Source organism: Elgaria multicarinata, chromosome 2, assembly GCF_023053635.1.
Source record: "Elgaria multicarinata webbii isolate HBS135686 ecotype San Diego chromosome 2, rElgMul1.1.pri, whole genome shotgun sequence".
In the NCBI taxonomy this organism is placed as follows: Eukaryota; Metazoa; Chordata; class Lepidosauria; order Squamata; family Anguidae; genus Elgaria; species Elgaria multicarinata.
Genome location: NC_086172.1, coordinates 134,287,070 through 134,299,163, shown reverse-complemented (window position 1 = coordinate 134,299,163; position 12,094 = coordinate 134,287,070). Strand labels below are relative to the sequence as shown.

The 12,094-nt window shown below is 43.5% G+C and overlaps 1 protein-coding gene across 1 annotated transcript; it reads left to right on the top strand.

The window, feature by feature from the left end:
• Nucleotides 1-9,413: 9,413 nt before the first annotated feature.
• On the top strand, nt 9,414-10,478 carry GREM1 (gremlin 1, DAN family BMP antagonist). The gene has a single exon (XM_063118882.1). It carries the CDS (start codon nt 9,420-9,422, stop codon nt 10,005-10,007), a length of 588 nt encoding a protein of 195 aa, XP_062974952.1. The 5' UTR covers nt 9,414-9,419; the 3' UTR covers nt 10,008-10,478.
• Nucleotides 10,479-12,094: the final 1,616 nt, after the last annotated feature.

Here is a 12,094-nt window from a genome sequence, read left to right as displayed (position 1 = left end):
CGAGGGGGAGTCGCTTGGCTTTACTCTGGAGCAGAGCCATTGAGGCCGGTAGGATTACTCGTGGCATAAACCTGATTTTTCCGTTCTGTTTGGCGGCTTTATTGTGAGGTAGATGATTGCGAGTCATGAAGTCTACTGGAGGAGGGAATACTTGCTCTGGAGTAGTAGATTTATGCCTTGTGCAAGCCAGACGAAAACAGTGGCTACATTTACTTCGGAGTAAATCCGGGGAAGCCTGTAGAACTACTCTACGAATTAGCAAATCATGATCGGAAACCATATAGTTCAGAATATAGCTACCGAGGTTCGTGTGATTTTTTGAGGGGAGGAGGATACTACTGGCGTTACCCCGGAGTGGATCTAGTGGTGTTACTAAAACGGGATTCCAAGGGACCTCTCTGCAGTGCAGTTCTAGGCATAGTTACTTGGAAGTAAGTGCTACTCATTTCCTTGGGACTTCCTCCCTAGTAAGTGTGCATTGCATAGGACGCTTTGCCTAGTTTTTTGTATTTTCTGCATCTGAAATTGTAATCTAAGATCTCCTTTAGTAGGAATGTAAACTAAAAATGGCCCCCAATTCTGCATTAATATTACTACTTGATGTTTTAAACTACATTTGCTTGAGAAAAGGTCTTAGAAGTACGTCCTGTGTGAACGTGACACTTGCTGCCTGATCCTACGTGTTTTATTGGGAAGCAAATTCCACAGAATTCTGTTTGGGCTTGCTCCCAACTCGGGGTAAAAAACCAACAGAAGGCTAACTACATATAGACCCATTGAAATGAATGGGACTAACTTAAGCCCCATTCGTTTCAATGGGTCTACTCTAAATAAGACTTATGTTGGATTTTACTCTCTATACGAGTCCTCCTTTCCCCCCCAGTGAGCATGCGTCTTTGCGCTTTGCTTTCCTGCGCCTCTTAATGCGACAGTACAGCCGACCGCAAACGCTACGTCGGTTTAACTCTACGGCCGTTTCAAATCTCACTTTCTTTTGCGTCCTTCTGTGCAGCTCTAATGCGAGTTTTTTGTTTTCAGTACGCTGTGATCCGGCCGGCTAATTAATCAATCAATGTCTAATGTAGGGCGCGTAAAATTGTTTACAGCAGGGTGTAGCCTCAAGCGGCGTTTTGGGAGGTGGGGGGGGGCAGATGAAGGCAGTGATTAGTGTAGCAAAACTCTTTAAAAGTATTGGCCCTAGTCCGGGGGCGAGGCACCCGCTTCAGAAACGCTTAGGATGTACTCCGGTGTAGTTCCAATTATTAGGGTCCAAGAGACTACTCCGGGAGTGGTTTCGGGCGGGCATACTTGTTTTGGAGTAATAAGGCATTGAGATCAGTAGATTTATGCCTGGTGCAAGTCAGACGAAAACAGTAGCCATATTTACCTCGGAGTAAGTCTGTAGAACGACAACCTGCAGTGTGTTAGGTGAAGCCTGAAAGGGTTCTCCCCGGACCACCGGGGCAGCCAAAACCTGCAGTTGGCTCGCTGCGTGTTGAATGTAGCCGCCCCGCAACGCGCGGCGATCCTCGGCGCGGATCAGCAGCCTTCGACGCCGCGATTCCGCTGGCGATCCATTCAGTCCTGCAGTCGCCCCGAGGCATGGCAAGGGCGGGGCTCGGGCAGGGCTAACATTCAGCGGCGGAGCTTCTGCGAGCTGGGGGTGGCGGCTGTGTGATCCCGCGTTTCGACTGCCCATCCCATTCCCAGGGGTGGGTAACTTGTGGCCTACCAGATTTTGGGGGCGATAATTCCCATCAGTTGTAGCCAGCAAAGGCGATGGTGAGCGATGATCGCTCACCAAACTGGGAAATCCAGGGGGGAAGGCCTTTTCTTTCGGCAAGCTTGGACTTACGGTGTTTTCCTCTCTTGCGGTAGGAGGAATCCCACGGAGCGCTTCTCCGACCGTCTGGGCCTCCGTGAGCGGTATCTTTTCAAACATTCTGCCGATAGGAGCAAAATCCAAAGTGGCCAGGCCTACGCAGACAGGTCTGTTCTGTTGCAACCTCCGATAAGTTTGAGGTTGTGCCAGTTTTGAGGCCGTGGTTGTGCCAGTTTTCACAGGATGCGCGAAACGCCTCTGTAGTTCTGTATCTTTTGAAGATGGCATTCGCCCAGGTGTTCTGGAAAGCAGATTCAGGCGTAAAGGTCAGCAAGCGAGAAAGGACTCCTGCTTAAAGAAGCAGGAAAAGTTTGGAATTAGGCCTATATCAGTCCCTGCCATTTTATTGCATCTTTTCCTCCCTAAGAGATCTTTTTGTGGAAAGGAAAAAGTGGTGGAAAAGCATGGGAGGGTTACAGATGGAAGACAATGTTGTCCAGCACCACCACCACCCCGAGTAAAATTCCATGAATGAGGCAGGGTAATCGCACAATACAAAATCTCATCTGGAAGCGCCCAAATGCGAAGATCCTCACAAATGGGGACATGAGTTCTTTTGAAACAAATTATAGAAGAGACAACTGCTGCTGTTTACTTGTATTTATTTATTTGTGATACTTCTATACTGCTTAAATATAATAACATCCCTGAGTGGTTCACATATAAATATAAAAATCACATTTAAAACACAGTACTAAAAACAATAACAGTACAGAGCAATACAATGAGCTGTAGGATGGAGCAGCACAATTTAGTTAATTGCAAACCAGGGAAAGCCTCGGTGAACAAGTGTGTTTTCAGGAGGCCTTTAAAACATGCCATGTTTTCTGGCTCTCTAAATGCATGAGGGAAAGTTTTCCAAAGGGTGGCGGCTGCTACAGAGCAGGCCCGCTATTAAGGTGTTACAGGATGACATTCTGTTAGTTTCGGAATGAAGACCAGCAAGGCCTTCTGTGCTGAACTTAAATGTTGGCTGGGTGTGGTAGAGACAATAAAAGGAGAAGAAATAAAGGAAAGGGTACAGTAAGAAATGTGTGGTTGTAATATGTAAGTGGGTTCCGCAAATACATTGAAATTGGCATGGATTCAAGTACATCATTAAGATCATGTACTTGAATCCATGCTGATTTAAATGCATTTGCGGAACCTACTTACAAACTTTTCAAATAATATTCAGATAACGGGTTGCATCCATGATCTGCTTTCTGCAGTAGAGAGAGCTCCACTCATGAAAGGTCCCTCTGCCTAATTTTTTTGGATCTCCTCACATACCACAACTTGCTCTGTTCAACAGGTTCTCTTTGACTCCCTGACCAGGCTCACACGACACGGCAACTCCTCATGGGTAAAGTTACCTGCAAGGAGCTGTGCATATGCTGGCTGTTATTGGAAATATGCAGCCCCCAATCAGGGCTTGTGATGGCTTGTATCATCTGGACCCAGATGATACAAGGGTTATTTGAGGGTTAAACAACCCCCGCATAACCCACCGTCTGTTTTATTTAATTCACAATGGGCTGTCATGTCTCGCAAACCGGCCCAATGTGTAGCATTTTTAGGGGCCTGCAAGGGTGGCTGTGGAAAGGAGGGAGCGAGGAAGTCCAGTTTTGTCAGTGCAGTATATCCAGCATAAATCTGGATATAACTCTGTGTATCATCTATAGCAGCTGTGCAGAACCTCTTTCATCCTGATGGCCAAATTCCATTTCAGATACATTTTGGGTGGCTACATTCCAGTGTGCACAGCACCAAAAGCAAAAGGAGGGCGGTTAAAACTATTAAAAATACCAGGAAAAACACCAACACTAGATTAACAACTGTTACCCAGAGGGCCTTCTCTGCTGCTCCCAGACTGTGGAATGGCCTGCTGGGAGAGATCCACCCACTCCATAGTCTTTCTGAATATTAAAAAGCAATAAAGACTGATCTCTTCCAGCAGGCCTATCCAGTCGAATTTTAAGACGTCTGGCTGGCTGTTATTTTATTAGTTTTTATATGTTTTAATCTGTTTTATGTGTTTTATAATATTTTTATTCCATGTTGTTCCCTGCTTTGATCCAGAGGGAAAGGCAGGTAATAAATAAAATTATTATTATTATTATTAAGCTCTTACTGCCAACAGGGAGCTTCGACTATTGGACGGTATAAAAATGCAGTAAATAAATAAATAACCAAGCCTTAGGAGAAGCATTTTAACTTTTTAGGATGGTGGTGGTGAAACACGTACAAGAGCAAAATTAAAAGTCTAATTCTTTCCAACAATAATGGCTGGATTGAAATTATTGATCTTGTATTTCAGATCATTTATACAGTTCCCTTGCGAGATCACCATCACTATCTGTCCAAACATCTGCAGAGTTAGGTATACTTCAACTCATTAATTTCAGTGCATTTAAGTATCTAACCCTGCATTGCTGTAAGTGTGCAGCTTGACCCTATTTGGAAATTGAAGACTTTTCCCAACTTTTAAATCTGTGCTATCAAAAGACTTTCTAACACCCTTAGAGTTTTAAGTTGCAGTTAGATGATTTGTCAGATAATGCAGTGAGTGATCAGTCCTTCACCTTTAATCTTTTCTATTAGCTGAGTGCTCAAAAGTAATTTAAATGTAGATAATAGAGTATAGAAATTCTCATGACTCCACACTTTATTTTTAACAGGAGTTAATAACTGTTCTTTCAGTCTTGCGATGCTCTCCTTCACCAACACAAGCTTATCTTTTAGGTCTCTTACAATAGCAACATCATTAGTATTCTGGATCTGCAATCCTGTGCACACTTATGTGGGAGTGAGTCCTAGTGAACACAGTGACCTGGTTAGCACGACACGATAGCCCACCATGGGTTAAATTATCCATGGGGGCTGTCACAACATTTTTGCATGATGGGCACCCAGCTTGCCATGGGCTGTTGTGTCATCTGAACCCAGGTGGCAGGGGTTGTTTGAGGGTTAAATGATGCTCAGCTAACCCATGGGTTGTTTGAGGGTTATTTGTGGGGTTCCTCCCCCTAAAAATGTGTGCTTTGCATTTCAATTCATCCTGAAGTAAGGATATTCCTATTGATTGTGTTCAGACAATATGCTAAACCATGGTGGTTAAGCATTTTGAGCTAAACATCGTGGTTAAATGTTGTGTGAATCTTGACTTAGTATATTGTCTGAACCATTCCAACCATGGTGGCTACACAACCATGGTTTAAGCACGCTCATTAACCATTTGCTACAAACGGGTTAGCGGCCTAACTATGGCTTAGCAGGTTGTCTGAACAGGCCTAGCGTGGGCTTCCAGTTACATTTTCTACTCTGGCATCACAAATGAGTGCATCACTGAATGTTCAGACAAGAATGTCGCTGTGTCCTGATTGGGTGCAATGTATGTATTACCTGAAAATATGGAAATGAGCCTCATCTGCTTACATAATGCAATCATTAGTCATCGCTCGTGTTTTAAAAGACCCCTTCTGACACTAAATCAGAACATTCAGCACATCCCTCATACTGTAACAACTCTTAATTCTTTAGTCTTTAGTCACCAAGCACATCAGCTCAGAATCTAGAATGTAGCAGGTACCATTTCATCTAAAGAACTGAGTATTGCTGTGAGATAACAGCAAACTAAAAATGCATCTTAGGGCGCAGTCCTATGCATGTTTAGACACAAAATTGTCTAAACATGCAGAGGATTGTGCCTTTGTTTTATTAAAGGAGTTATCCTGCCCTTCTGTCCCTAGAGCTTGGGGGCTACTCTTGGACTAGGCCTTGCTTCTGGAGAAGCAGGACAAAGATGCTGCTTTTTCAACAACAAAAGAAGAAAAGATGGGCCTCTTATAGACAAGCAGAAAAGAAAGGAAAAAGGCCAATTACAAATGTAGGAAAGTAATATGTAATGAAAAGGCTCACAATTAGTATACAGGTGGCAAATTAATAGCACATATGCCTAAGGCGTGGTTTTATCCTGGTTGTGCTTTTTATACTGTATTTTGTATTTGTGCTTTTAAACCTGTTGGTTGTTTTATTATGGTTTTAATTTTTGTGAACCGCCCAGAGAGCTTTGGCTATTGGGCGGTATAAAAATGTAATAAATAAATAAATAAATAAGGCAGTATCCAACTGTGTCATTCTGTTAGCACAAACGACATGCTAGCGGAGACTACGGCCATAGCTAGACCTAAGGTTTATCCCTGAATTGTCCAGGGGTAAAACCCGTTCATCTAGGTGACACACAGGGGATCCAGTGCTCAGGCAGGGGCAAACCCTGGATGATCCCAGGATAAACCTTAGGTCTAGCTGTGGCCTAGGTTCCAATCTATGCGTAAGAAGAGAATCCAGGTAAGGTTACATTTGTGCAAGCGCAGTTGCGCATCGCAAGTAAATGCACAACTGCTTTTGCAATGGAAAGATTTGGCAGAGCTCAGCTAACTCTTTTTGAGTTTGCTGAATCACAGAGTTGGATACTGCCCAATGGGTTGGTGCAAATTGATGTAACACAGCAAGGCATAAACAGATCAAATAGTGAATATATACCAACACTAGTTATGAATGTAAAAATGTATTGTGTTTTTACAGGATAATTTTACATTCACATGATAGTTATAATTGTTTGGATAGCTAGTAAAGATTAGCTTCAATTAATTCTTCAGAACTATTATATATTAAAAATGAAAATCCAAGTCTACAAGAAGAAATATTGTGAACATAAATGTATGTCAATGAAGTGTTAGTATGGAGTATTAGTTGCGTAGAGAAAAACAAATTGATGAATTTAAAAAACGCTTTATTCACTCATTTGTGAATATCATTAATGCAAATAAAAGGATAATGCTTTCTCATATCAAAGTTTGACTGTGAAGGTTTTCTGTGAAAAGTGTTCTGTGACCCAAAGCAGCACTTTAGGAATGTATTTGTCCTGGAGTCCCTTTCCCGGAGTGTGTTGGTAAGTGTGTTCCAACCAAGGACTTACTGTACCTTTGCTGTACCTATTTCTCACTAGAATGTATTAGAAATGCCTCTTCTGGAATCCTTTGGCTGGGATCGACTAATGACTTTGCTTACATTCTTAATGTATGTCAGCTTCCAGCTGAGGTAAGGTCAGTTGATCTGGTAGAAACCAATTTCAGAGCATAGAATACAAACAAAAAAGTTATAAATTAGAACTCCCTACAAACACACACACACACACACACACACACACACACACACACACACAGAGCCCTAATGGGTTAAATGCACTTCATTGTGCCTTGTATTAGGCCCATGGCTGCTAGGCCAAGGGCCTAGGATGTGTCCAAGCATCATCCTTCATCCAAACAGACTCCCTACCACAGCTGTACTATACTGCCTTTTTATTTTTTAAAAACTCTCTGAGGCACAGTGAACAGATGAGAATAATACAACAAAATAAACAACATGATAAAAGAAAACCCAACAATGAATAATAATGGCCTCTCTGTGGATCTTAATAATTGGACAGGTTGATAATAAGACAGATGGTCCCTTGGTTAGATGGTCCTGTTAGGGCGCAATCCTATGCATGTTTTGACAGAAAAACATCCTACAACTCCCAGCATTCCCCAGCTAGCCTTGTCCTACAATAGTATGGCCGGCTAGGGAATGCTGGGAGTTGTAAGACACTTTTTCAGTCTAAACGTGCAAAGGAGTGTGCGTTTAGGGTGTTAAAGGTTAAAATCAACACCTTGAATTCAGTCTGGAAAACAACTGGCAACCACTGCAGATCTTTCAACATTGGGTAAAAGGATCCTGATACTACGTACCGGTTAACAACCTAACTGCTGCATTTTGCACTAGTTGACTTGTCTGGATGCCGTTCAGGAAGACCCACGTAGATTGTATAGCAGTAGTCTAAGGCATGGGAAATTGTTGCCAAATACAGACTTATAGAAGCCAGAGCACTTTATTTTCTCCATAGCCCAGGAGGACTTGATGATATAGCAGCAAACGTCTATGTCTGTTGGCTTTAAGAATTGAAATTGTGTTTCCTTGAGATTAGTCTTTTACATTCCATTCACCTTTCACTGAGATCTCAGCCATGTGCCATTGACATAAATAGAACCAGAATTAATAGCATCTTTGTAGGACTAGGCTTTGTAATGGTTTTGGAATTGGATAATGAAGCAGTAACTGTCAGACCAGGTCATGTTTGGTTATTCTGTGAGTACACTAAGGACTAATTAAACCATCTCTGCTGGTGACTTCTTTTTTTAGGAATTCCAATATTGATGTAAACCAACACTTCAAACATTGCTTCCCAACTACACTTGTGTGTCTATCCACCCAAGTGACCATCTTTGATCCATGCTGATATTTTGAGAAAATAAGCCCTGCTTTGAAATAGGACTAAAACAGACAAAACAAGGAAATTACATTTAAAAAGAAACAGGTTGAACTAATATGAAGATGGTAGCATAAACCAAGAAATGCAAAAACAGTAACACTTGAATGAGTTTTAGTGTTGTTCTTTCATCTGAATTTCTCAACACTTTGTTGTTGTTTTTAATTGATATTTAAATAGGGCATCAACATGTAGTTCTGGAGACATCATGGTTTGGATTCGGAATCTGACTTCTGTGAGAGGAAGGGACCTCTGACTTCTGCCCCACACCACAAATCACCTCATTTGGCAGGACCTCCTGTCACTGTAGCACTTTCAGGGGGCACAAAGGGCTGCTGAGGGAAGGAGGGCATGGGAAAGTCCACTTCCATCAGCACAGTTGACCCAACTCCATTGCTATGGCAGGCCTGCCATCTTTAAGAACTGCTTGGTGTTCACAATGGTTCAGAATCTGTTTGTTCTCAGGTAGCCCATCTGCTCAAACAACAAACCTCGTTTTCTGTCCACGTCTTTCCTAAACTGTGAAGTCAAGATATGGGCAAAATCCAATGAGGCACTTATGCCCCCACTGATTCCTTTCTGCCTCACTGATTTCTTTCTGCCCTGCCGATTCCCTTCTGTAAGTGGTGGGTCCCACCAATTCTGTTGTGCAAATGGAACCCACTGGTGATGCAAGGGAGATTTAGTGCTCTCAAGAAGTCCACAAGCGAGTGGAAGCCCTCATTTCTGGAAAGGAGGCAGGTCAGCGGAGCTCCCTTATGTGAGGTCTGCCGACCTGCCTCCTTTGGGAGTTTCCATTCATTTTGGGTTGCCCCAGAAGCACGAAATCAAGTGGTGGGGGCTGCTTGCACAACACAATTGGCAGGACTTTAGAGACTTGGTGGTAGCATAAGCATCCCATTGGATTCTGCCCTATGTAAAGAAAAGCAAACATGTGGAGGCCTAAGCTGGTCTGGGACTCTAGTGTGTGTGGGACATGGGGCGAGGGGTTCTAATCCTTTGCTCCTGCTATGATCCCAAATGGTACAGTTCTCTCTACAGCTGTAGTATTCTACCACTTCATTCTACTGCATGTGTAGACCAGATCTTGGTCTAGCTTCTGAACAGAAGTTTGGGTAAAAGCCTAGCAGGAGAAATGCTAGGGAGCTCTGGGGTTTAATATTTGGCTGATAGCATGTGAAATTGACCATGTTCCTTTCCACACTTCCCAGGATGGCTTGCACGGTTTCTACAGTGGGCGTGCTTCTTCTGTTTGGACTTCTGCTACCCACAGCAGAGGGGAGTAAGAGGAATCGTGGGTCGCAAGGAGCCATCCCGCCTCCTGCCAAGGATCAGCCCAATGATTCGGAACAGACGCAGACGCCACCGGTACCTCCACCGCCGCCAGGCTCCAGACCCCGTGGCAAGCAGAAAGGCAAACCTCCCTCTGCTGAAGAGGTGCTGGAGTCGAGCCAAGAGGCCCTGCATGTCACAGAGCGAAAGTACCTGAAACGGGACTGGTGTAAAACGCAGCCGCTCAAGCAAACCATCCACGAGGAAGGCTGCAACAGCCAAACCATTATCAACAGGTTCTGTTACGGCCAGTGCAATTCCTTCTACATCCCCAGGCACTTCCGCAGAGAGGAAGGCTCCTTCCAATCCTGTTCCTTCTGCAAGCCTAAGAAATTCACCACCGTGTCAATTACACTAACCTGCCCAGAGCTTCAGCCCCCAAGGAAGAAAAAGAGGATCAAGCGAGTTAAAGAATGTCGCTGTATATCCATAGACTTGGACTAGAAGGTGCTGTGGATGAATAGCCATCTGCTGTCATTGCCACCTTGAGTACAGGTGTCTAAACCTGTTTATATACATCTGAGTGGGACATAAACCAAACAGAATCAAAGCAAGCAACATATGTTATCTGTCTGGAAGGGTGAATGGCAACTATGAAAGCATGCATTTGTGTGTGTGGGGGGGGGGGGGGGAGGTCACACTACCACTTGGAATGCAACTTGTCACTTATACCTGTAATCCTGTTCCTAGGTTCAGTATCTCACTAATTCACCTGTGTGCTGGGGTTCCTGCACTTGTGACTTCCATCTTTCAACAGAATCTACGCCGTTGACTCACGATTTTCAATATCTGCTGCAATTGGGGGCATTAATGTGTTAGAGATTTAGAAGTACTTTCTAAAGCAGCCTTCCCCAACATAGTGCTCTTCAGATGTGTTAGATGGCTGGGGAGGATGGTATTTGTAGTCCAAACACATCTGGAAGCTGCCAGGTTGGGAGAGGCTGTTTTAAAGGAAATGTTTAAAAGGGATTTATAGAAACATCCATTGAAGGTAATACTCAGTCAATGGTGTAGTATTACTGAGTGGAAGAAAGCTTAAACAAGACAAACTTTATTCGGATGGAAAACACAGCCGTAGGAAGAGGGATTTAAAAAGGAAGCAAGCAAGAGGGGAGAAGAAGAGGAGGTCAAAGAAAGGAAGAACTAATAGGATATAGGGAAGGTATTTCTGAAGAAACAACATCTATCTTAGAATGGTATGGTTTTTGAACTAACTATAGTTCCTAATTATATCATTATGCTTTTAAGGGTGGCTTATGTCCTACATCTGTAATACTTGTAACTGACCAATATGTCTGTGAACGTATATACAGTATATATACACCCTTTGTATGTCTGTACAAGCTGTCCAAAGCAAAACATTTAAACATGCATTTGTGATTCCAAATGCAACAGGCATGCAGTCTTTCTCTGTAGGTGGAGGGGTGAGGGGGGAGATATACAACCTTGTGAATGCTCATCCATTTCCCCAACTCCTTCATTATTAGAGATCTGGATTTGCAGTAAATTAAGATAATAGATACTTTTCAGGGAGTATATGGCTAAAGGGGTGTTAAAACAGACCTCCTCACATCTGATGCCTTGCCTTGCCATACTCCCCGGTGTTCACACGTCCCACGTTAATCAGAAAAGGGGCCCTATTCACATACAATCGGGCTTCTTGCTAACATAGAGCCCATGGCCGCTTGGGTGTGCAGTCAGCATGGGAGTGATGGGGGCACATATCCACTTCCCCCAACTTGCATTCAGTAAACTTGGGGGGAGGTTGGCTTTAACACCCCTTTAAATAGTCCATCCAAGTACAAATTCTGTAAAGCCAGCACATTGCAAATTTTGTCTTTTGTTGGAATTAACCACGTGGAAGATTTTAGGAGAGCCAAGTGGCTTCTAGAAGCAAGGGTATAGCATCCATTAGTGCTGCCCTAGCCTTTTGTACAGCCCAGAGAGTGTAGCATCGGTGATGGAAAAATGTGTTCCGCATAGCATGCAAATTTCAGACAACGTTTGAGCATGGTGTAGAGTAGGAGTGAAGAGCCTGTAACCTTTCACATGTTGTTGAATTACAGGCCCCATTCTCCCCAGCCAGCGTGGCCAGATGGGGGTAGAAAGCCAGCAACCTCTAGAGGGCCACAGGTTCTCTACCTCTGGCGTGGAGGATGGGTACTATTAACTCACATGAACAATGCATGTTGTTTTAGTATAAGCAAGATGAGCTTTATTTCACATGTAGGCTTCACTCTGAGTGGTTTAACCCTCTTGTAGAATGCTGCGGCTCATGACTCCCTTATGTTTTATACATATTAAGGTAGCCATTCTCTAACTCTCTTTTTTCCATGCTCTGGGGGTGGGTGGTTGGATTTTGAATGGACAACTACTTACCCCGTTGTTGGTTGTAAACACTGGCTGCAAACAAGTGGCCAGCCTATGGCAAATCTCTAACAACTGCACAGCTTGTGTGGAAGTTATCTCGTAACATTTTGCTTTATTCCATTGTTGAAGCCCATGGACCACTGCCTGTTTGTGCATGCAGG

Excerpts from the sequence above, each read along its gene's own strand:
- GREM1 (XM_063118882.1), top strand. The coding sequence starts at position 9,420 with ATGTTCCTTTCCACACTTCCCAGGATGGCTTGCACGGTTTCTACAGTG.